This window comes from Diachasmimorpha longicaudata, chromosome 8 (genome assembly GCF_034640455.1).
Source record: "Diachasmimorpha longicaudata isolate KC_UGA_2023 chromosome 8, iyDiaLong2, whole genome shotgun sequence".
In the NCBI taxonomy this organism is placed as follows: Eukaryota; Metazoa; Arthropoda; class Insecta; order Hymenoptera; family Braconidae; genus Diachasmimorpha; species Diachasmimorpha longicaudata.
In genome coordinates this window covers 6544621-6567388 of record NC_087232.1, presented here as the reverse complement: position 1 = coordinate 6567388, position 22768 = coordinate 6544621, and the positions used below count along the sequence as shown (strand labels likewise).

At 40.2% G+C, this 22768-nt stretch overlaps 7 protein-coding genes across 9 annotated transcripts; 4 read left to right on the top strand and 3 right to left on the bottom strand.

The window, feature by feature from the left end:
* The first annotated feature begins 3 nt into the window (after positions 1–3).
* Incenp (Inner centromere protein) lies at positions 4–3915 on the top strand. The gene is made up of 3 exons (XM_064126913.1): positions 4–344; positions 566–1006; positions 1287–3915. Exons 1-3 carry the CDS (start codon positions 321–323, stop codon positions 3378–3380), a joined length of 2559 nt encoding a protein of 852 aa, XP_063982983.1. The 5' UTR covers positions 4–320; the 3' UTR covers positions 3381–3915.
* Positions 3916–3934: 19 nt separating this feature from the next.
* Positions 3935–8453, bottom strand: Wdy (WD40 Y). Its single transcript, XM_064127115.1, has 15 exons — positions 8294–8453; positions 8127–8220; positions 7482–7896; positions 7283–7419; positions 6998–7192; positions 6722–6929; positions 6443–6601; positions 6134–6381; positions 5776–6020; positions 5445–5702; positions 4989–5323; positions 4640–4880; positions 4382–4556; positions 4118–4312; positions 3935–4039 (listed from the first exon to the last, which is right to left on the bottom strand). Exons 1-15 carry the CDS (start codon positions 8338–8340, stop codon positions 3935–3937), a joined length of 3057 nt encoding a protein of 1018 aa, XP_063983185.1. The 5' UTR covers positions 8341–8453.
* A 53-nt stretch (positions 8454–8506) lies between these two features.
* On the top strand, positions 8507–11110 carry LOC135165540 (tetratricopeptide repeat protein 8). Its single transcript, XM_064126935.1, has 9 exons — positions 8507–8713; positions 8798–8990; positions 9131–9263; positions 9354–9498; positions 9675–9923; positions 10061–10236; positions 10293–10464; positions 10540–10746; positions 10808–11110. The coding sequence occupies exons 1-9, from the start codon at positions 8615–8617 to the stop codon at positions 10922–10924; spliced, it is 1491 nt and encodes a 496-aa protein (XP_063983005.1). The 5' UTR covers positions 8507–8614; the 3' UTR covers positions 10925–11110.
* On the bottom strand, positions 10909–21178 carry LOC135165543 (protein YIPF6). Of its 3 annotated transcripts, XM_064126939.1 has the most exons (8): positions 13421–13557; positions 13199–13322; positions 12689–12823; positions 12526–12604; positions 12404–12446; positions 12195–12323; positions 11910–12067; positions 10909–11830 (listed from the first exon to the last, which is right to left on the bottom strand). In XM_064126939.1, the coding sequence occupies exons 2-8, from the start codon at positions 13247–13249 to the stop codon at positions 11715–11717; spliced, it is 711 nt and encodes a 236-aa protein (XP_063983009.1). In that variant the 5' UTR covers positions 13250–13322; positions 13421–13557; the 3' UTR covers positions 10909–11714. The 3 variants fall into 3 exon arrangements, with proteins under 3 accessions (XP_063983009.1, XP_063983010.1, XP_063983011.1); XM_064126940.1 differs by lacking the exons at positions 13199–13322; positions 13421–13557 and adding an exon at positions 21039–21178; XM_064126941.1 differs by lacking the exons at positions 13199–13322; positions 13421–13557 and adding an exon at positions 12992–13131.
* Positions 13762–15023, top strand: LOC135165544 (coiled-coil domain-containing protein 134-like). Its single transcript, XM_064126942.1, has 3 exons — positions 13762–13912; positions 14110–14325; positions 14628–15023. The coding sequence occupies exons 1-3, from the start codon at positions 13762–13764 to the stop codon at positions 14966–14968; spliced, it is 708 nt and encodes a 235-aa protein (XP_063983012.1). The 3' UTR covers positions 14969–15023.
* On the top strand, positions 16171–20959 carry LOC135165541 (chitin deacetylase 1). The gene is made up of 8 exons (XM_064126936.1): positions 16171–16500; positions 18331–18443; positions 18700–18811; positions 18965–19092; positions 19232–19437; positions 19613–20155; positions 20224–20415; positions 20588–20959. The coding sequence occupies exons 1-8, from the start codon at positions 16449–16451 to the stop codon at positions 20694–20696; spliced, it is 1455 nt and encodes a 484-aa protein (XP_063983006.1). The 5' UTR covers positions 16171–16448; the 3' UTR covers positions 20697–20959.
* LOC135165550 (NADH dehydrogenase [ubiquinone] 1 subunit C2) lies at positions 21044–22444 on the bottom strand. Its single transcript, XM_064126951.1, has 3 exons — positions 22068–22444; positions 21355–21498; positions 21044–21229 (listed from the first exon to the last, which is right to left on the bottom strand). The coding sequence occupies exons 1-3, from the start codon at positions 22237–22239 to the stop codon at positions 21180–21182; spliced, it is 366 nt and encodes a 121-aa protein (XP_063983021.1). The 5' UTR covers positions 22240–22444; the 3' UTR covers positions 21044–21179.
* Between the last annotated feature and the right edge of the window lie 324 nt (positions 22445–22768).

Below are 22768 nucleotides of genomic sequence, written 5' to 3'. Positions count from 1 at the left end.
TCGTTACAACAGTCACAAGTCGGTAGATGATGGCGAATTGAAGTCCCCCGGGCGCGCGTTTGGAACTGAGGCATCTTCGTCCCTTTAATCACTCGTCCGTTGTTATTCGTATTTTTTTATGATTCGGTAACGGGCCTCCGTATAGTGACGTTAAATCAACATTTGTTTATCAGTTTTCTGCTGAGTTTCATTGGAGAATTGAACCGGCGTTGTTTACATCACTTAGGTTAAAGGGTGGACGATAATTCACGTCTGGACAAGTTAGTGCTTTGTAAAAAAACCCCCCGAAATTGGTATTTAATGCCAATTACTGATATTTCATGAAACACGGGGTTACTTTCCAGGTAATTGCATGATTATTCATTATAACTGCCTGACAAAATTTTTTCTAACCAGGGAAATTATTTAAGCGAAAATTAGTTAACTTAATAATTGCGCAAATATTCAACATAACAGACAATATGAAACGGTTTTTCAATTAATTTGTAACGTTTCATGGAGGTTAATTTTTTTTTTAATGTGCTATCAGAGTCAATTACTGGACATTGTTTTCCCCCTTATCCAGAACATATTTTTAATCATGGATCGGGACATGGCGGAAGCCGCCATAAACATAATCAGAAACGACTCCGAGACACTCCAAAAGAAGCATGTGGAGATACTCAAATGCCTGGGTGAGAGAGAAGCCAGTGAGCTGGAGTTCTTGAGGAGCATAGTCGCCCAGATACCTTCAGAAGCCTCTGGCCCACTCATGCCAAAGACCCCCAAGGCCTCCAAGAGGCCACCACTCCAGAGAATCCAAACTATCCCTGAGGATGATGTTATGAATGCCTCGGAACACACTCCGAAAACGGAGAGTGATGACGAGGAGTTGAAACCCGCCAGGTCGAGACGAGCTGCATCACAGAAGGCCTCTGAGAGCATCAAGAAACAACAGTCCTTGACACTCAACATCAAGATGAGGAGACCTTCTCATGAACAGGACGTTATCGTCGAAGCTATCAAGGTTTTTAATTTGATTTTATTTTATTTTTATTATTCACTAATGAAATGGTGAGATGATGATCCCATTTTACCCCTGAGCTATTGTTACATTTGGGTTGAAGTATGAGGATATTTTATGATTTTTTAAATTTCGTCTCATTGGACGATTTCTCCCAAATTATGTTGAAATTCAAGGTGAATCCTTTTCAGTTTTTTTCCTTTCAAAAAGCAATAAAATATCCTATTCAGTATTTTGCCATCACTATACGTTCAACCCCTAAAAATATCTGGAAAATCCCCAGAACCAGACCCTCCGCAGCAGTCGGTCGAAGCGCCCGAAGGCCTCATTCTCCGGTTCGGAGGAGGATGATCGTCCGCCCCCGAAGGTGGCCAAGACCAGTAAACAGGAATCAAAGCATCGTTCCCGGAAGATCAAAGATGAGCCCCTTTCAGAAAAGGACTCCTCTTCCGATAAAAATACTCCCCCCACCCCCCAAATCCGCGTGACCCGCACTGGCGATCCACTTCCTCAGATTTCAAAGAAGAGCGAAACGATAATCGACGAAACCCTGGAGCTTCCCGAAAACGAGACAATAACCGAGCCCTCCCTCTACGAGGACGCAGTAGGCAAATCAATTCCCATGAACTCGACGATGAACCCCAACACAACCATGACAATCGACCGCAAGATGATGAACGCAACAGTAGTTCTAGAAAAGATAAACGAGACAATAACGATAAAGAAAGCCTCGATAAGCTCTCAAACGTCATCTCAAAAGACCAGTTTAAATGTCCCGATAATATCCCCAGTAGTCCCAGTATCCCAGTCAAAGAAAACTCTCCAAAACAAGTTAGCCGCGTTAAAGGAATCCCTGGCAAACCAGGAGTTCGACGCGATCCTGACAGACGATGAGTCCTCCCCGGAGCGCAAGGGCCTCCCAAAGAAGTCAAAACGCCTCCCCGAGAAATTCAAAAAGCCCCGCAGCGTCTCATCTTCCTCAGAAGAAGACGCCCCATCAACCCCTCAAAAGCTCCCTCGGACAGACTCCAAATCCAAGCCCCTCCGGGAGCTGAAGTACAAGTCCAACGCGCTCTTTAGTCCCTACGCCAAGCAGTCCGTGAAGAGAAAAGTTGAGGCGTTTGAGCAAGCTGTCCAGAACTCTCCGCAGTCGGAGGTAGACCCACCAGCGAGACTCACGAGGACCAAGACAAGAGCGATGGCCGCCGCTGCTGTGGAGGAACTCCCCCACATCCAGACACTGGCGCAGAAGCTTGCTCGGAAGTCACTGGCCAAAGCCAAGAAGATCTCTCTGACACGTCAGAAACGTGAGAACGAGGAGTCCAAGGAGAATATTATGGCTTCTGCAACGAAGCCAAAGTACTTCCCACTGCCCAACGACAAGTTGACGAGTAAGCAGAGTCAGAGGACAACTCCTGTCTCCAAGTCTCGTTTGCAGATGCCCATGTCGGTGAACAAAATTCATCAGACACCGGCCTCTCACATTCCTCCACCAAAATCTGTGACAGCTTCTAAAGCTTATGGGGTAGGCTCGACAGAGTCTCTGGTTGGAAATAAACCATTGACGAAATCAGAGTCGATGGACAGTCTAGCTGAGAAGAAGAAGTTGGCCGAGGAAGACGCGAGGAAGAAGAAGGAGGAGAACCTGAAGGCGTTGACCGAAGAGAAGAAGAGAAAGCGAGAGGAGAAGGAGCTGAAGAACAGACTGGCGAGAGAGGCCAGGGAGAAGCTGGAGCAGCAGAGGCGTCTACAGCTGGAGAAGGAGAGAGAGGACAAGGCGAGGCAGGCACTGATGGCGCAGGAGAAGCTTAAGGAGGAGGCAGAGAGGAAGAAGTTGGCACAGCTGCAGAGGGCGCAGGAGAAGGAGGAGAGGCGGAGACAGGAGGAGATGATGAGGATTCAGAAGATTCAGGAGCAAGAGGAGGCCGAGAGGGCGCTCGCTGAGCAGAAGAGGAAGGAGCAAGAGGCAGAGAGGAAGCGGCTCATGGAGGCCAGGAATCAGCAGATGGCTGCGCTGGAGGCACTCAAGCTGAAGGCACACATGATGGCCAAGGCTAAGCAGAGGGTCGAGCAGAAGATGCAGGAGCCACAGGCTTACGTTTTGGACAGCGATCCTGATGATGACGAGAGCGATGATGAGAGCAGGCCCAAACATCCTATCCCTCACTGGGCCAGGGCCGATGTCAGGAGGGCACAGCTCGAGATGCAGCAGTTTATGCCTGTGGATGTTGTCCTTAAGTTCTTCGGGGCGAAAAAGTGTACGCCTGATTTGAGTGAACTCTTTGTGGGGATCAGGAACGAGAGACTCAAGAGAACTTCTAGTGCTAATTGGAAGGCGGCACCGAGATTCTCCATGATGGAGGCGATTGAGGATTGACGAGGGCGAGGGGCAGTTAGATGATGGGGAGGGGAAAATGAAATTTGTTGAAGATGGTTACACGTATGGGGGGATTGCGATGGTGAGGTTGAACAGAATTTCTAGTGGTATGTCAAAGAGTTATTTAAAAATTCCAATTTATTGCACTGAAACCTTCAAAAATGGTGAATTGAAGCGCGGAAATTGTAAGCTTTATGTGGGAGCTTTCTTTTTAGGAAGATCACCTCAAGAAAAACAGTCACAAAAATTTGAAATGCAACTGGAGTTGGAATTTGTAAAATTCAGCAGCATATCACGTCTCGATCTTTCACAGCAGATGCTTTTATTAGGGAAGAGATCAATTTGACTGTAATTGTTTTTAGTCGATGGATTCCTTAACTCGTAGTCGAAAATTGTAATTGTGTTTTTGGGACTGATACAGGACCCAGAGCTGGTGAGGAGCAGTTATTTTATGATAGTTGTAAGGTTTCATTCTCCTGTATTATCATATATTTAATTTAGATGTTGCCGTATAATAAAGGATTTTTTTTATGTATTCCATTGATTTTTGGAGTTTATTTTTTATGGACTCCTTCCTGGGCTTGTGGATTTTCTTTCAGGGAGAGTTTCTTGGGGAGCGATAGTAAATCAGGGATTCTCAGATGAGTGTAAACTGGAATCTGAAAAAAGAAAAAAATTATCTACCTGAAAGAGTGGAGGCACTAACTCTGAAATCGATTTTGTATTTTTCTTATTACGTAGGGAAGTGTGTTATCAAGTTTTGGCTTCTCGTCGATCTTAAATCGAGGGCCAGGCTTGTAACTCTGCCCAAGAATTGGCTCTTTCAACCGGTCTCCATACAATAAGTGACGCTCATGATCAGGAACTTCTTTCATGCTCTCCATTTCTTCGAAGTCTTCGATTTTTGCACCAACGTATCCACCTTCAAACACCTAATGATTGAATAGAGATTCATTTTAGATTCTCGGAGGTCGTTCATTTTTTTTTGTTAGATGTGCGACCTTAATTGTTGTGGACGAGCCTATGCGCTTCACATCCGGAGGAAGACTGTAATCTTTCATGTATTCTGATACCGGTACATCCGGTAGAAGCCTTCTCCATGGCTTCACTGCTCCGAAAGTCGATATATAACGCCCGGATATGGACCACAGCTTCACAGTGTGGTCTCTACTACCACTAGGAGTGCCGCAATTTTAGTATTCAAACGTGGTATTCATACTTTTCCTGATGAAAAAATATTTGTTTGTATTTTCATTCACCTGACGATGATCTTAGCTTCTGGAAGGTATTGGACAGCAGTGACGGGCTTCGTATGACCTTTGAATGAAGTCAAAAGAATCGGTAGTGGCTGGTCTTTCACGGCGCGTTTCGCACGACCAGGAACCCTATCCTTCCAGAGAAACGGAAATTCCACCCTCAAAGAGGGCATATTCACCCTCGGAGGATCGGGAAGCGCATAATTTCGAATGTACCAGACTTTGATGTATCCAAATAAATGTCCTGAACGAAAATGAACAAATCAGTGACGACTAGACAATTAGTAGACAATTTAGTTTGAGACGTTTAAGTTTTTGAATTTTTTTTTCTCTGAGAATAAAAATTCCAGACCTGTAATTAAGTAATTATTCCCTGGATCAGTCGTCATGCAGATGCAACAGTCCCGTGGGACATGCTTAACGTTAAACGCATTTAGGAAGCCCCCCACTGCATGATGGCTCCAAATTTGGATGAAACCGTTGTCGAGAGATACCATTAAACTCCCCACGTTGGGGGCCATATCCCTGGAGCAGAGGAACATAACACATCTAACAGAAACAGTTCGTATCACTGCAAGTGCTGATTTTTCCTTCGATTCGATTTTTGTTCTCATGGGATCGAAATTAACAGATTGTTCTGCATCCTCTGACATTTCCCATCTTCGCGTTTTGTAAACAATGTTGTACCTATTATACCGCACGACAATAAAATAAATAATCAAATATATGAATCATAATCCTCACATTAATTATGATTATTTGTCACGCGTGATAATTAAGGAGGCGATTAAAATAATGGTGCCCATACCTTTCGGTAGGATTTTCCACTTGATAACGTCTGTAAGGCTGTCCAGTCTCCATCCTCCACAGAATTAATTCACCATTATAAGAGGCTGTAACTAGAGCCTGGGGAAACCTTACAGCAGCACAGAGAATTTCCTCCGTATGTCTCTTCTCCCAGGACTTCCGGTATATGCCACTCTCAGTGTCGGCGAATTCCACGATGCAGGCGTTCCATCCAGCGCACAGTATTCGATTCTTCAGCCAAATTATTCCAGCTATAGCACTTTAAAAATGAGGAAAACTTAATTAATAGAAATACGATGGATCTATTTTTTTCATTTTTCCGTCAAATTTACCACTGATCCTCCACGAGCATGTTCTTAATGCAGGACCCGGAATTAAAACTCCAGATTTTCAATGATCCATCTCTCCCTCCAGTGATCAACAGCTGATGGGAGTAATCGAAAGTAGCAGCAGTGATTTCAATTTGCTCCCAGGATCCTAAATTTTTCTTGCTGTGAGCATTTGGGATGCAGTGGATCCGCTTTCCCGTCCAGGGATCCCAGTACATTATGCACGAGTCAGTTCCAGTGGAAACAATCTTCATGAGTCGATCCATAAATTTTCACAAATGTTTGTTACGACACCAAATTAAGATTAAAAATGCGTCACCATTTTGGATAAATTTTGTTCATACGTGATTCAATGGTTTACCATTTTGAAAAGTGGATTGTAAACCAAACAGGTGATGCCCTTGGTGTGTGTCTCACCATCCGATATTTCCTCATCAATGACCCTCTGACAGGAGACAAGGGCAATCATCATGCTGGCGATTATTAATTTTTGGGTGAGAGAGTTATAAATCACTGACACTGGAGTTCGCTCGGAGAGCTCGCTGGGGAGGCTGTTGTAGGTTTGTACACACGACTGGGAGGATATGTCCCAGACCTTGATGCATCGATCTTTGGAGAGGGTTTTGAAATACTCATTATTGTAATCCTTGGAGAGCAATGGTTTCGTTACCTTTGGACAGTGAGTAGGCTAGTGAACCAGGGGGTTGTATCGCTATGAAGCTAATTGGAGATCGATGACCCCGCAGGGTGGCATTAGGTCTGTGCGGGACGAAGGGGTTCCAGGCGCGAATCAGGCAGTCTGGACCACCGGTCAACAGGAGTTGCTTTTCTAGGAGAGATCAGTGGGGATTTGCTTGGAGAAATCCAATAGAATTTCCCCAGGATTAACCGGGTTTTTCTACGAATATCATAATCTATCGATTTTGCCGAAAGAATTCACAAAAAAAACCTTCAAAAACGGTGAAACAAGAAATCCCCATGTGCACACTGAATTCGTATCTCATTTTGGTTCCACTAGCATCACTCAACAGCAAGGAGCACTGCGAGCATTTAGCACAAGAGAGAAAACCTCGGAGGCCTCCGGAATATTTTACTTCAGAGACCCAATCGCTGTGGACGCGATTGAATTCCGTTACCGCGAGTCCACCGATGTGTCCCTTTAATTGATAATTAATACTGAATTTTGAGGGAATCGAGGTGAGGAATGGAGGAAGTGCTGGAGTACTTGGAGAAGATTTTCGTAAGAGGCTTCCACAGTCTCTCGTTGAGGGGTTTGTTTGAAAGGTCCCCTGTCGAATGGGGAGAATGTTATTACTCTGACAGAACCCCCCGTGTCTCCCAGAATGATGTAAGAATTCTCTGCTATGTCCTCACTGAAGTAGTAAGCCATGCAGACCACAGCATCTCTCAGGCTGGTAATCTGACTCCAAAATAATTTCGTTGAAGACAAAAACCTCAGGATATTTTTTAACACTCAATCCAACTCGATTAAAAGTCTTGAAATAATTACTCGAATCCGCAGATCAAATTTTCCAGCGGCGGTGTCATAAAACCTCAGGTCTCTCTCCACGGAGCTCGTGCAGACCACCTGAACATCTGGCATCGCAATGATGTCGGTGATAATCGTCGATTGAACCTTGAAATCAGCTTAAAGAGTTACGAAATTTACTAAATCATTCAACTCTCCTTCCATCGAGTTTTAAGCTCACGATTGATTGACTTAACGCTCTTCAGGTGGACCAGATCCAAGGACCAGTAGTTGATGGTTCCATCCTTGGAGACTGTGAGGTACCTCCCACTCTGAAAGTTGGATTTTCTATTTTCCGATGATAGGTACGGAGAGAATATGATACGACAGATAGCCGAGCGATGTCGAGTGGCGAGCAACTCCGGGGGTCCCTTCAGGGGAAGTTCCATAGGTTGAGACTTGAGTTCTGCTGTCCCTGTGAGTCTGAATTCCAAGAGAAGGTAGGAGATGAACTCGTCCCATGTTATCCGCTCGTCTCTCATGGAATCCATTTGTTTGAAGAGGTGAGCGAAGTCCTCTTTGGACATTTGAATTTTCAGATATTTCTCGAATGCCTCGTAGAGCTGGTCCTCGTCCATCTCTTCATCTTTGTTTGCCTAAATTTATGAGATGATGTTACAGAGGCATTCCAGACCTCATTGTCAAAGTACACGAAGAAGAAAAGGCACAAAAACAACATTAAATAAATCCATTAACGGATTAAGATGTAGCCCTACGGTTTTTTAATCTCTTCATGAACGTAAAACATCAAGACAAGATGATATCAAATAATCAACAAGACCACAATTAATTATGTCGACAAGAAAAAGGAGAATTTCCCCTTTACCTTGTAAACATCAGCTAGCTGTGATAACTTTTCTTCATCACACTGTTCCTCCACATTTTTCTTCCCAAAAAATTCTGTAAATTTCCTCTGAATGCTAAAATCCAGAATCTCCACTTAGTGCATGAATTAATATCTAAATTCATTAGTTTTGCAATTAATTAACGGACCTGTTTTCATGCCCCTCCAGTAAAGCCCTCTCCTCCTCTTCTTCCATATCAGTATCTACCAATTTTAGCACTTGATGTATTGATTTATTTAAATGAAAAGTAGCTAATTGAAGGGAAGCACCCTAATGAGAAAATATGTCAAAACAATTTGAACAAAGCTGAATCACGTGGCGACCGTAGAAATCAATAATTACATCACTTCACGTTGTGGCCCGTTGGTAATTCTAAAGAGATCGATATTTTGGTATAGTAGAGCTAGGGAACAGGTGGACGTACCTGAGAAACATCAGTTCATACCAGGTAAAAGCCCCAGGTGCCCAAATGGAGTTATTTCAGGCGATAAGTTTGTTCAAGCGACGGAAATACGAAGATTGTGGCAAGATTTGCACTAATCTTCTTCGAAAGAGTCCTCTGGATCAGGTAAATTACCCAAATTATTGACAGGACGAAAAAAATTCATAGAACTCTAGGGAAGTAGGGAAATCTATTAAAAATGGTCCTCAGAGCGTGTGGGTCCTGAAAATGCGAGCCTTAACTTTACAACTGTACGTGGACGACATAGAGAGTGAGGAGGAGGGAATTGCGGAGAGTTTACTCGATAATTATATGATTGCCTCGATGCCGAGGCCTGGAACCTCGTTGAAAAATCCAGGAACTGCCATGGTCGGTCAGGGAGTTCGTCCCAAGACTCAGTCAGGTAGGCACCCATATGATTCAATGCTCATTCATTTGCTTTTGTTATGTAGCATATAACTGTTATTCTCACAATTTTTTAAAACCTTTTAAAGAATCTTTCGCCGTCAAATATCTGTAGATAAATCCTGATCCCTTATTTAGGAAGACCAGTAACTGGTACAGTTCGTCCAATGACCCAATCAGCTACTGCCCAGACAATGGAACAGGCACTGAGAACTCCGAGAACTGCGATGTCCGCCAGACCCATTACCACTGCTTCAGGAAGAGCTGTCAGGTATAATTGACAGATTCTCTATAAAATTCTATTGGATTTTTTGTATTCCATATTTTTATTCCTCTGATTTCAACCATACGATTTAATTAGACTGGGAACTGCTTCAATGGTATCAGAACCAGATGGCCCCTTCATCCAGCTCTCGAGATTAAACATCAGTAAATATGCCAGTAAACCTGGGATAGCGAAACCATTGTTCGAGTACATCTATTACCATGAGCATGACGCCCGCAGTGTGAGTCGACCCTCACAAAAGGCCTCAGGCAATTTTTTGTTTCTAAAATATTTAATCGAAGGGCATAATTTTTTCTAATTGGAAGGAAAACGAATCACATTTTTCAATACAGTTCCAATAAACTTTTTTAGAGAAAGTGCGATTTTTCTCGTAATTTTTTTGTGAAATGGTTTCAGGCCCTTGATCTCGCAGTTCAAGCCACTCAGGCCTGTCATTTTAATGATTGGTGGTGGAAGGTACAACTGGGAAAGTGTTATTACACTTTAGGACTAGTCAGAGATGCCGAACAACAGTTTAAGTCAGCGTTGAAGGACTGTAAGACCGTGGAAACGATATTACGGCTCATTAGAGTATACGTGAGGTTGGATCAGCCCTTAGCAGCTCTGGATCTATGCAAGAGGGGACTCGAGTACTACCCCAATGATGTGAGATAACTTGTTGTCTTCTTCAATCATTTTCGCGACTTAAATCTTCGTACCTCCTCCGATTATCAGACCTAATTAGGGGTCAATTTTCATTCTACTCTTCGGTATCATTTTCCATTACTGAATATTTTTTTAAGGTAACGATATTAACGGAAATGGCAAGAGTCTTCGAGGGTCTCAACAGTCTGGTAATGTCTGTGAAATACTACAAAATGGTCGCCCAAGAAGACGCTGCGAATACCGAGGCAATTGCTAGTATTGGAATGCATCATTTTTATAATGACCAGCCTGAACTAGCCCTTAGATATTACAGGTACAGAGGTGCAGAAGCAAAACTAAATCGTGAGAATAATTCATATAAAATCGCAGGAGACTGCTACAAATGGGGGTTTACAACGCAGAATTATTGAACAATCTTGGTCTCTGCTGTTTTTACTCCCAGCAATACGATCACACCATTTCCTGTTTCGAAAGGGCTCTCAGCCTCTCCAACGACGAGAATATCGCTGAAGTCTGGTACAATATATCGCATATTGCAATCGTGAGTCATTTCCATCCCCAAATTTATTTTTAAGAGATTTATAATTAATCCTTAGCGAATTATTTCTGATTTAAGTGCTTGGGGGATCTGGTAATGGCTGAAGAATGCCTGAGACTAGCGACGACGATAGACAATCGTCATGCGAATTCTTATAATAACCTTGGAGTTCTGGAAATGAAGAAGGGAAATGTCACTGCAGCGAGAACTTACTTCCATGCGGCTGCTAGTATCGCTGGTTACATGCACGAGCCACATTTCAATAGCTCTCTGTTGGCCTATGAGGTATGTTAGCTCATCCTAGTCATTATTTTTTCAAATTTGGACAATAACTTTTGTTCATTAGGTAGGCGATTTGCAGACGAGTTACATCGCAGTACAGAAGTCATTGTATGCCTACCCAAGTCACTCTGACAGCAAAGTATTATTTAAAAAATTGGAAAGACATTTTTTTCACTCTTAATTTATTCGTATTTAATACGTCATCAACGTATTTAATATCCTCATTATAATACATCATTATAATTATTATATACAATGTACATGAATACCAAACATCAAATACACATCGTAAATTCAGTAAAAATTCAGTTAACCAGAAAACCCCATTCGCGTAGCTGAAAAACTGGGCAATTAATTCATAAAATAACATGATTTCTTTCATTACATTAAACTTAATTCATGCGATTAGCTCCTCACTGAGGGATTCTATGGGAAAAGATCATAAGACATTTTATATGGAGAATTTGAACGGCAACATAAAAAATTCTTGTGATATTTTCACCTAAAACGACTGATTCTCGAGATACCCGCGGAATTCGCAAAGAAAACGTGAAATTTCACCAGCTTCATGATTGTAGTTATTCAATATGCGATAGTTTATTCCCATCAACATCGCGATTAAGAATGTGGACAACTGCGGAAATATTTAGCACAGAGATCAGGAAAATGAAGTAAATCAATCGGAGCCAAGAGCAAACAAAATTACCTAATTAATAATGAAAAAAAATGCATTTCCCGTAAAAATTGGTACTGGATAGATTATCTAATTGACGAATACTGGAATGCTGTTTTACCCTATAAATAATATCCTCGTCAGTAGGAAGAAAATAAATCAACCCAGTGGATTTTCCTATGAAAGATAAATGGCATCAGCGTTGCCATTCAAACGTTTTGAGATTTCTGTGGGTTTTCATTCAGAATTGTGCAATTTTCAAATTATGTTTGTAGCTCAAGAGTTTGTGTAGTTACTTTCATGTTGTGTGGGATATCACGAGCCACGACATTACGAAGTAGAAGAGGAATATTGGGTAGACCGCCAGGACTTTTCTGCCTGCTGGCTGACTGTCTCCAAGAAAGGCCATTGATGCTAGAAAAAAATTATTTACGACGTTACGGTATCAATTGCTATCAATTAATAATATTAATTTTTTTTTGCTGATAATTACCGTAAGTTGCCCAGGCAAACCCTATCACTGCGATGATAAATCGGAGAATGAACAGGTAAACATTCTGGTCCATCAGCAGAATAATCCGGCATAATATTAACGCAATCGCAATTGGCAGAAGGCAATAACCAAGTACACAGACACTTTGGAAAAATGAACTGAAAGAAAATAATCAAAATTCTAAATATTGACGCAAGTTAGCCGTAATAGTAAACTATCTTGATTTTCCAATAGATAAATGACTCAGTAAATTAGTAAAATCAATCAATTGATTTTGGGACTTACATATTTCCTCCTAGTAGTTTAGAATTAAGAGTTACGACCATGGAGCCAATCCACACGAGTACAAACACCTCAGCGAATTGAGGACCTCCATCGTTGGCGCTATCACGAGCCTCCGATCCTTGAAGGATCCTAAATAAACCAAACCATGAAAAAATATTATAAAACAATTGTTGGAGAATTGAAATAAAAATCATTGTGATGTATCTTACATTGCCATGAAGGTACAGAGTACCAAAGGTCCCCACAGATCCCCTAGAAGAGATAAAAAAGGCTGAATCAATGAAAAAATCCTTCGAATCAATTCAATTCTAAGGAATAGGGAAATTCTTACATTCTTTTAGCAAACTGCCTTTCTCCTTTGGATATATGACGTGAAAAAATTTCTGTCCGACAGCTCGAACATCCCTGAGCTGTAAAAAATGGCAGGAAAAATTAAATTGAATAATTCATTGAGGATCCTGTGATCTGGAAGCAATTAAAAGGTGGAGTATTACGATTGTATCACGAATTGGTTCGTCCAATGTGTTGAAGTCGGGCTCTCCAATATTGGCTCTACGTCTTGTACTCTCCACAGTCATGTCCCCCTCAACGTGTTGGGGGTCCACGTTATAAATGGCATCATCATACATCTGTTGAACAACAAAAGATTATTTCGCTATGGAGAGGCCTTCTCAATGAACATTTTCTCACGAGCCAATTAGAAACAGCGAAAATCTTCTGGTATGATAAGTGCGAGGAATATAAATGCCCCAACAAAATCAATTTGCTACAAAGGATTAATTTTGAATGTAACGCACCCTTCAATGGTCAATATTTCAAGATTGGTTGAGTGAAATTCCAATTTTTTTCCACATTCTGAAGGTACATCTTCTGCCTTCAAAATGTGCTCTGACTTGTTAAAATTGAACTGTTAATTCCAAAGATATGAACCATCTAATGAAGTTAATGGCTTCCAACTCATCGTGATATATAGCTAAAAATTTAATAGGTTATCTCATGCTCACATCTAGCTTAGCCTCCTGCAGGGGCGGAACACTCGACGACATGGGATCCATCCCTTCAATTCAGTCCTCCCCACGTCGACAGAGAATAAATCGACTAATTAACTAAAAACCTCGTTCTACTTTCCTAGGAAATAGGAAAATTAGGGAACCGAAAATCACAGAAAATTTGTCCGCATTCACTTGCACTGTCTGGGGAAATGATAAACACTCTAATGAACTTACAATTAGATCACTAATAATGTCCAAGGGATTATCTCGACTTTGTGTACTAATGATCCCGTCGATCTTGCTCGTTATTTTGGAGTTTGTCGACGATTTTTGGAGCGAATTATCATCGTCATTTTGACAGTTCCATTGTGTGTATGTAAAGTATCCAGGTGGCAGTAGTTTCAATATGGCGTAGGTTAAATGCGCGTAGATATTTTCCCCAAATTTATCCCCGAATAAATTAGACCGTAAATCAAAATTGATGTAGACTAAAATTCGCATAAATTGAGTGGTGATTTAGAGCAAGAATTGAGAAATTTTTGGAGCAGTTGTTGGACTTTCTGGGGCTGAAAGCGATGTTTATAGGGCACACGTTAGTTCTCCTTGCACTCGTGTCAACTGGAAGTACTGCTCATGCGCAGGAACCGGCAACAGACGGCCAATCCAATACCAGCGATGGCGAGCAAAAAACAGCGGGAGAATTTAAATCATCTGATGAAGAAATTTGTATCCTTTTGTGCTCCACTTCCAGCGAAATTAAAATCGTAAAACCCACCGTAAGGGGTTGTTTGTTATAAAATTTTCATATTATGAATTCTAATTTTTATTAGTGGGAAAAATTAATCCACCAAATTATCTGGTAATTTTCCACATATGCGAACACATTTATTTATCTATTATGTTCTCTTGACGGTAAATATCAGTTAAAAAATTATTCATCACGAAACGGAGACAGCATCACAGTGCAATAAAAAACCTCAAAAAACTGGATTCTTACGAACGGAAATACGAAATGATCTCGATCATAATGAAAAATGTAATTGAAATTATCGAAACGCAACGTAGTACCCTCGAGGCGATCAAGGAGGGACTCAAGGAGAATCGAACGCTCTCTTACGTGCCTCATGAGATGAGAGATGGTGAGGAATTTTCCTGAAGGCTGGAATTCACTCAAGAAAAATTATTTAGAGAATTCCAAGGACTGAATAATAATTCCCTTGATATTGTGATTTGCAAATCCATCAGGTTCACTTAACTCAGAACCCTTTAAGTCAATTTCCTCCCTAAAAATTATAATTAATTAATTGATAATACTTGTTAAACAGCGCTGAATAATTCTGATAACATGTTTTTACGGAATTTATTTGAAAGTTCATGATTGAAAATGGTTGTACCTCTATGTGGTCTATTAAATCTCAAAAAATCATACATTTATCCCCAGCATTAACGTCGGTTCTCGAGAACACGGCATTCCTCGGGGACATAGTCCTCCAAGTCCCAGACATAATGCACAGAATACTAAAGAAGAACCTCAACTGGGAAATTCAAATGCACTGGTCGTTGAACTTTGTCAACGAAACTCGATTTCTTATCGATGAGGCAACGGGAGGCATGCTCGACCTAGCATTTCAGGAGCTCAACATAACTCAGAGGTCTCCCAACTACTCGAACCCATACGCTTCAGCAAAGAAGGGAGATTCGGATGGTAAAAATTTGGAGAGGAAGAGAAAGGAGAGGAAAAAACGAAAAAATGGACCTCAAATGGTCCACGTTGACTTGTAAATTGAAACAGATATGAAATTCTCAATAAAAATATTGATCATTTTCAATGACGAAATATTGGAGTCGTTATTTCATTGTCCATTTTTTGTTTAATTAAAATTGTGATGTTTTGTCAAAGATTTAAATTCATTTGTAAAAGATCTAATATATTATAATATTCATATTTTTTTTAGTAATTAAATAGTATTAATGATAAGGGAGAAGTCGAAGGAAAAACCGATTTTTCGATAAATTTTTCTTCATTAAAAATCTAATGAGATCTCGATCGCGGGATTTTAGTTTAGGAATAATAGATCTAATCATACGAAAAAAAAATCTGATTGATTTTGTCCGGGGACTGCTCCGAGTATAAAAATAAGAGAAATCTGACTAAACAACGAAAACTGGTCGTGAAGTACGTGAGAAGACGAGTCAATGTAAATCGTCCGAGCCGGTTTTCTCCTCGAGGGCAGCGAAGGTGACTAAATATAGTAAAAGAATAGAAATAAAAGGGGGATTTAATCAGGAGGATAGACCCCACCCCCGCATAAATCTCGTGGAGCTTCGGGACCAAGTGTTTGAAGCTGAAAAATGCACAGGGGCTTTGTCTCCGTGAAAATGTAACGAAGAATATCAAGAGCTTTCCGAATACTTTCACTCGATGGATATTTCACAGTGGATTATCCCGACATTGACCTCAATTTTAATTTATTTTGCTTTTTTATCGGATATTCTTAAATGATTTATTCCAACTTTCTAACAAATTTGAAGTATTTCATGAAGTCGTTATTATACCGAAGAGAATTGTGCAATTGCTAAACGAATGAACTTTGGCCAGAATTAGTTGATTAAAATTAACGTATGAAAAACATAATCGATAGCATTTGAGCATTTCAATGAAAAAATTACATATCAATGAAGTAAATCGGACCATTATCCCAGAGCTTTTGCAATACATTTACTCGATGTGAATTTGATCATGCAGTAAAGGTCTTTTCTTTTAATCCGCAAAAGGGATTTCTCAAAAATATTCTCATTTCTATCCGAAATTATAAAATAAAAAAAAATCCCAGTTGCATGGCTGCTATTCGGAAGCAACGAAAATAAAGTAAAATCATGAATTTCATTTGAAAACATTTCACATCACATCGCCTCCACAAGGTGTAAATCGAGTTGGGATAGAAAGTAAAGTCCTGGCCAATGGGCAGACACCGCTGGAGGTGGAACGTTTTGTATGCTACCATCCGTTAAAGAGTCAACTTCACCTCTCTTTCTGTCGTCGCGTCACGAACATCGAGACCAGATAGAGTCCCAGAGACTCAAATCATCAAACTCCACTAAAATAACCGATTGTATCTTTCAATTATCGATTGTTTCTGTGCAAATTGTGTCTCAAGTGCGGATGATAGCTTCCTGGGACGATCTACCCTCCAGCCTCCCCAGTGTGAGGACAAGTGCTGTAGCTCATTGAGAGGAACAATAGAAATTGTAAACTGTAATTATGGGATTTTATAGAGTGACTGTTCTGATAGCTGTCCTAGCTGTTTTTTTAGGTGAGAATAATTTTTTTTCTACTCGTTACTTACCCAATTTTATGGTCCGCTGGTGCAGCTGGGGATCCGGGAATGATCTCACTGATGAATATTGAGTGAAAACAACTGTTACGTATTCTCGAATTTTTCTGAATGGGTTCCAAGCGTTTTGCATCATTTTCCGGGGGCATTCGACGCTACTTTATGTATAATTAACACCGGTGCGGTGTGATGAAACGTAACGCTAACTTTCTTGAGTGTGTGGAGGTAATGGATAATTCATAAAAATAGGTGAAGTGATTATTCAAGTGTTTTACATAATTTTGTTGATAGAAATTGTGTTCTTTTTGGGTTCTAAAATGTTGAGAATGTTTTTTAACGAGTGGTTTAAGGGCAAAAGTTAGCAGACATTATTTTGTGAGGAATTTTTAGTTTAGTCCACTTAATGTATCTTTTGTCATATTGGATCAATTAATTGCGAGCAAAGAAGAAAGTTTCCACCTGAACATGATTATTCTCGCTGTCGTAATTGTGCTCGTGAGACATTCATGTGTCTTTCCAACGCAATAATCAATAATTTAAGTAATTATGAGAATTATTAATTGGGGTTTTTCTTCTGAAAGGGATATTGGGAAACCCGGTGATTTTTCATTGGCTGCGGACGCGTTTCGAATGTCAACCTTCGATTTTTTCCAAAAAGTCGACCAATCGGACTACCTGCCACCAGTAAATTCTTGTTGCCACAAAATCATGAAAAATGTCTCCAAATGAGTGCATCGCATGTGGCAATGAGAATGTTACTGCCCTCCAACAGCATACGTGGCCCCAACAACGTCCATTGCCACACATGCACCTTCACTTTCCACTCTTCCGGCACTCAATATCAAGAAAAATTCGTCACACGTTGATTGAATTAAAGTCCCATCCCTCCCTTCAAGAAAAATCATGTCAATGATATTCCCCATATCCCTATAATCTTCCATCATTGCATTATTTCCTCTCGGTGTCCACTGACGCCTGAAGAGAATTCCTCTCGGCATTTTTCCCATTGTCCACTGTTAGTCATTTCGCGGATGGTAGAGTTGGATAAGAAATCCTAGACAGACGTAAATGAGTTGCACGTAAGAAATGTCAATCAGTCATCGATGCATTTGCCTCTGGCGTTGAAAAAAAAAGAGAGAAAGAGCAGGTGGGACCTATTGGGCTGTCTCCTTCTCAGTTAAAACGCAGTTAAACGTTCGCTGGAATGCTCAGAACAACGTTCCACGCTTTCTCAAGAGTCTTTTCTGACCGGTAGCCCCATGAATTTCTCTCTCATATTTTTCCGATGGCATCACGAGTTTTCATACTCCCGCACTTGAAATTAAGTTATATTTGGAAATTCTTTAATGGGGAGAAACAGTGGAACCGGTTAGAGCAGTCACAGCTACTGGTGGAATGATGCAGTTCCCATGAGTTCCATCTAGTTCCGAAGATATATTTTCAGCTTGAAAATGAACAAAGAAATGATTGAATTCTATCCTTGAGTTATTTGCAATTTTCCCCTTGAGAAAAATTCCATTTCGATGATTTTTCAATGGCGTTACATTTTTCCGGTGCACCTGATTCATTGGAGGTAATCTTACGAAAACAGCTACCAACGCTGAATCAAGGATTATCAATCAATTGGATGAATCTTGTAATTGATAAAGAGTCTTAATGTTTTCATCATTTGCTGGAGAAAGGCGCTTTGTAAAATCCAGTTTACATTAATGCAGTCAATTTAACGCGAGGAAGAGCGTCCTTGACATTTCACCCACTCGTGGTATTTACTCTTTACTAATTTCCTGACATTCTTGATTTGTTTTCCAGTTAAGGGGCAGAACAAGAAAGAGGATCAAAAGAAAGAGGAGGAGTTCAGATGCCCAGAGGGACAGGGCAATGGGAATTTCGCGGATCCTGCCACGTGTAGGAGATTTTACCAGGTAAAAATAATAAAGAGTATCTTCTTCACGACTTAGAGGAGTTTTTTTGAAATTTCCAAAAATACTCCTTCCTCGGGCCATTATACGGCAATTTGGAATTTTAATAACTGAAGAGTGAAGGGAAAAATGACCGCACCTTAACTAACAAGTATTTCTTCAATAGAATTTTTAATTAATTGCTCTGCTTTATGAGCCTGAGGAGCGAGTGTTTTCACGACGTTTTTAATAAGCTAATTTTTTATTTTTTTTATTTTAGTGTGTAGATGGATATCCTTATTTAAATAGATGTCCCTCAGGGCTTCATTTCGATGACATCAGTAAATTCTGTACATTCAAAAATGAAGCACGATGCGGTCCAATACCAACCAGTGAGTCATAAACAATAAAAAAATATTCTCTACAAAAAATCACCAGGATTTTTTCCAAAATAAAAATTAATTTCCCAAATACGTCTAGCCATGCGGATTCGTGTAGATCTTTTATTAATTATTTAATTAATTCTTTGTTCAATTGAATCTCAGCTGAAGCCCCGGCGACAGAATCGCCAGCAGACCTAGCAAAGCGTTGTGACACAGCCAATTGTGACCTGCCCTATTGCTTCTGTTCACGCGATGGCACTATAATCCCCGGAGGTCTTCATCCCGAAGACGTGAGTTTATCTAAATTAATTATGTTTATTCATATTAATATCAGTTTCGACGGCGTGTGCTCATTCCCAAGGAGTTCATTGATGTTCATCAACCAGGACATAGCTTGTTTATTCAAATGCAATCTCATTCCCATTGCAGACACCCCAGATGATTCTTCTGACCTTCGATGGTGCGATAAATCACAATAACTTCGATCATTATCAAAAAATCTTTGACAAAGATCGACTGAATCCAAACAATTGCCCGTTGAAAGGTACATTCTTCATCTCTCATGAATATTGTAATTACAACATGGTACAAAGTTTTGCTCATGATGGCCATGAGATCGCAACAGAAACAATATCGTAAGTTTTATGGTATTCAGTAAAAATAATTAATTGTCCAATAATCACATCTGTGAAAGCACAAATAAGAGAAAATTCTAGTCATTTACTATTTCAACAAACAATTCATCTCTTAAATTGAAGAGGCTCTTTCATTCCAAGATTGTGGTGAAATTGAAATTTATTCTCCTTCAAGTTTGCAAAAGGGCCTAGAAGACAAAGGCTACGAGGAGTGGGTGGGAGAAATGATAGGAATGCGTGAGATTCTGAAGCGCTTCTCTAACATAAGTACGAGTGAAGTATCAGGAATGCGTGCCCCCTACCTAAAACCCGGGAGAAATACCCAGTACAAAGTGATCGAGGATTTCGGATACATTTACGACAGTTCGGTTGGAATATCACCCCTGAAAACTCCTATCTGGCCCTACACACTTGACTACAAAATTCCTCACGAGTGCAAGGCTGGCACCTGCCCCACCAAGTCCTTCCCAGGTGTATGGGAGCTACCTCTGAATGCTCATTACGTCGAGAGTTACGAGGGCGGACACTGTCCCTATCTGGATCAGTGTGTTCTTCACAATCATGATCCCGAGGAGGTATTCGAGTGGCTAAAGGAGGATTTCAACAGATATTACGAGCAAAATCGAGCCCCTTACATGATGCCCTTCCACACTAATTGGTTCCAGATCAAGGAGTTGGAAAGAGGACTTGGAAAATTCCTCGATTGGGCTGTTACATTGTGAGTAATTAACAATAAATTTTAAAAACAATTTTTTTTCCAAATTACGCAAGCATTTTGATTTTTAGACCTGACGTATATTTCGTCACGGCCACCCAAGCTTTGACCTGGATGACAGATCCAAAACCCCTGAAGGCGCTCAATAATTACGAAGGATGGGCATGCAAACAAAAAGAGAATATTCCCGGACCACCTTGCAATAATGCCAACAAATGTGCTCTTGATTTCAAACCTGCGGATGCTAATTTCACAACCACAAGGTAATCACAATTTTTTTCTATTTTCCTCATCGATCGGTTAATGAACTCTTTCATTCAAAAACACCGCAGCAACGTGACCAACAGGTCAAATCGTTGTGGCCATGTAGTTACAGAATCAATCAGGTGAATGACTTTTCAGTTCAATTAATTTGATCTTATTTGTATGTATCAGGTACATGGAGACGTGCACAGAATGCCCAAACAAATATCCATGGCTGGGGGATGCTAAAGGAACAGGTCACACCAACGACATTTACACTCCCGAACAGAGAAAAAAATAGAAACATAACTATAAATCCAAAAATCGAAATTACATTCAATTGAACAGACGAGTAAATTCAAGACTTTCATTGACGCATGAGAAAGATCGAAAAAATAGAGTATCAGCAGTTGAACAGAATGCCTCTAGTGTGTTTCATTAACGTTGTTCATAATTGTACGAGTGCCTATTGATTAATAAAATATTGAAAAAAAAATTTGAAACTGAAATTTCTACATGAGTTTCGTCGTCATCGTGACAAAAAACTCCTTTGTAATTGTATTGTAAGAGTATTATTTTTGCAGATTGACGAATTAAAAAGTAAAATTACTGACGAAGTGAATGATAAAATGAAGGAGCTTACCGGGATGTGGTTCGAATAACATTGTATTTTCTCTGGCTTCATTTACAGGGGATCTTTCTGTCTATTCATTCGCAGAGTCAAATGTACAGAGCTGGATATTTCATTAATGATAATATTCTAATAAAAAAATTTACAGTTGATCTAACGCATGGGGACCCAATCGACGAGTACTTCGCCCCATTTCTTAATATCTGCAAATTTTTGAAACAGGCATAGTTTATAAAATTATCAATGGGGACGGGTTAGACGGTTAGGGGACCATGACAAGGGTCTCTGCCCTTCGGTCGTTATCAGCTATAATTAAAAGGACACTCACTTGGTGGTGGGAAATCTTCAGGGTGACGAATGATGTAGTCTCTCAACAGAGCATCCCTTCTACCACAGGACTCTATTTCACGTTTTCTCAGATACGTTCCAACTCCCAAACCAATTATGCCCAGGGCGATGTGAGTTTGAATTCCTGAAGAATAAAATAAGGTAAACTATTAGATGGGGACAGGGAGGCCTTGAAATCTTTGAATCATCTCACTCAACGATATAATGCTAATAACTTTACGAAGTGGAAGTGAAATCCTAAAATATGTCACTGGTAATATCAATTAACTGATGATGAATCAAAAATAGAAAGAATCTCTCCTCCAACAGCCATGAAGGTATTAAATTGAACAAATCCTAGAACATATATTTATTTGACAAATCATAAGTTAAGAGTACATTAAATTGATCTGGGCAGGGGAAATAAAATTATTTTGAGAAATGAGGCATCGATGAATGGAAAGGGAAATGGTGTTTACTGAATTCCTGAGAATAATATTTCCCCTCTTGTATTTTGACTTTTGCTTCAGAAAAATCGTGTTGCATAACAGAAGTGAGGTTAGGTTCCCCAATAACAACTCACTCATTATTTCATTTCCCGATCGAATGTCAAATTATTCCAGCAGTTGGAATGGTTTTGTAGTTATGAAGTCTGTTGTTATAATAAGTTCGTTCGTTTAAACAAAAAGTTGAAACACCAGAGAAATAAATTACCTGCCCAAAGGGGTCTTCTGTACATAAAATTCCCAGTGACGGGTACCAGAACTCCGAACATCGTGCACCATCCTTGATGAAAGTACCTGGTCCACACTGATTCGACGTACTCAGGCTCTCTTTCCAGAATTTTCAATGCCCAGGACACATCATTCTCCTTTCCGTCACTCATTGTTAACCCCTGGGCACTCGATTTCCACTTCGAATACTCCGAATCGACACTGCGAAAGCTGGATTCTCATGCGCGACCGATTGTTAACGTAACAGAACGACGCTATTTTTTATTTCTTATTTCTAAACAAATTTCTTGTCAATAGTCATCGACTGTTTAACGAATTAAAGCGAATAAATGCTTAGAAGGCTATGATAGGGATCAATCTATTTAGGGTTCGAAAAATATTAATAATTTCGGGCGGCAAATTTGTTGGCCAATTTCAAAAAATTTTCTGTGTAGTTAAACTTTTGGTTTCATTTGTGATCAGTGAGTTACTTGTGATTATTCATAATCAAAAAATGCAGTCCATTTTTTCAGGAATTACAAAACTCAATTTTGAAAGAATTGCCTTGAAAGATGGGGAAGGAAGTAGCTTTGATAACTCAGGCAATTTTTCCTTCCTTATCGATCAGTCGGTACTCTCACCAACCGTCGATATATTATCGACCTCTCAAAATGATGAATATCATTAAACCATACGGAGCAA

Excerpts from the sequence above, each read along its gene's own strand:
- Incenp (XM_064126913.1), top strand. The coding sequence starts at position 321 with ATGAAACACGGGGTTACTTTCCAG. Across the intron at positions 345-565 it reads AACACGGGGTTACTTTCCAG|AACATATTTTTAATCATGGA; the intron begins GTAATTGCATGA and ends CCCCTTATCCAG. Across the intron at positions 1,007-1,286 it reads TTATCGTCGAAGCTATCAAG|AACCAGACCCTCCGCAGCAG; the intron begins GTTTTTAATTTG and ends GAAAATCCCCAG.
- Wdy (XM_064127115.1), bottom strand. The coding sequence starts at position 8,340 with ATGGAAGAAGAGGAGGAGAGGGCTTTACTGGAGGGGCATGAAAACAG. Across the intron at positions 4,313-4,381 it reads GCTCGTCCACAACAATTAAG|GTGTTTGAAGGTGGATACGT; the intron begins GTCGCACATCTA and ends TTCAATCATTAG. Across the intron at positions 4,040-4,117 it reads TTGATAACACACTTCCCTAC|ATTCCAGTTTACACTCATCT; the intron begins GTAATAAGAAAA and ends TTCTTTTTTCAG.
- LOC135165540 (XM_064126935.1), top strand. The coding sequence starts at position 8,615 with ATGGAGTTATTTCAGGCGATAAGTTTGTTCAAGCGACGGAAATACGAA. Across the intron at positions 9,499-9,674 it reads ATGAGCATGACGCCCGCAGT|GCCCTTGATCTCGCAGTTCA; the intron begins GTGAGTCGACCC and ends AAATGGTTTCAG. Across the intron at positions 9,924-10,060 it reads TCGAGTACTACCCCAATGAT|GTAACGATATTAACGGAAAT; the intron begins GTGAGATAACTT and ends TATTTTTTTAAG.
- LOC135165543 (XM_064126939.1), bottom strand. The coding sequence starts at position 13,249 with ATGGATCCCATGTCGTCGAGTGTTCCGCCCCTGCAGGAGGCTAAGCTA. Across the intron at positions 12,324-12,403 it reads CTCTGTACCTTCATGGCAAT|GATCCTTCAAGGATCGGAGG; the intron begins GTAAGATACATC and ends TGGTTTATTTAG. Across the intron at positions 11,831-11,909 it reads GTTTGCCTGGGCAACTTACG|CATCAATGGCCTTTCTTGGA; the intron begins GTAATTATCAGC and ends ATTTTTTTCTAG.
- LOC135165544 (XM_064126942.1), top strand. The coding sequence starts at position 13,762 with ATGTTTATAGGGCACACGTTAGTTCTCCTTGCACTCGTGTCAACTGGA. Across the intron at positions 13,913-14,109 it reads ATCATCTGATGAAGAAATTT|TTAAAAAATTATTCATCACG; the intron begins GTATCCTTTTGT and ends GGTAAATATCAG. Across the intron at positions 14,326-14,627 it reads GCCTCATGAGATGAGAGATG|CATTAACGTCGGTTCTCGAG; the intron begins GTGAGGAATTTT and ends ATTTATCCCCAG.
- LOC135165541 (XM_064126936.1), top strand. The coding sequence starts at position 16,449 with ATGGGATTTTATAGAGTGACTGTTCTGATAGCTGTCCTAGCTGTTTTT. Across the intron at positions 18,812-18,964 it reads ATGCGGTCCAATACCAACCA|CTGAAGCCCCGGCGACAGAA; the intron begins GTGAGTCATAAA and ends ATTGAATCTCAG. Across the intron at positions 19,093-19,231 it reads GAGGTCTTCATCCCGAAGAC|ACACCCCAGATGATTCTTCT; the intron begins GTGAGTTTATCT and ends TTCCCATTGCAG.
- LOC135165550 (XM_064126951.1), bottom strand. The coding sequence starts at position 22,239 with ATGAGTGACGGAAAGGAGAATGATGTGTCCTGGGCATTGAAAATTCTG. Across the intron at positions 21,499-22,067 it reads CAGAAGACCCCTTTGGGCAG|GAATTCAAACTCACATCGCC; the intron begins GTAATTTATTTC and ends TTTATTCTTCAG. Across the intron at positions 21,230-21,354 it reads TGAAGATTTCCCACCACCAA|ATATTAAGAAATGGGGCGAA; the intron begins GTGAGTGTCCTT and ends AAAAATTTGCAG.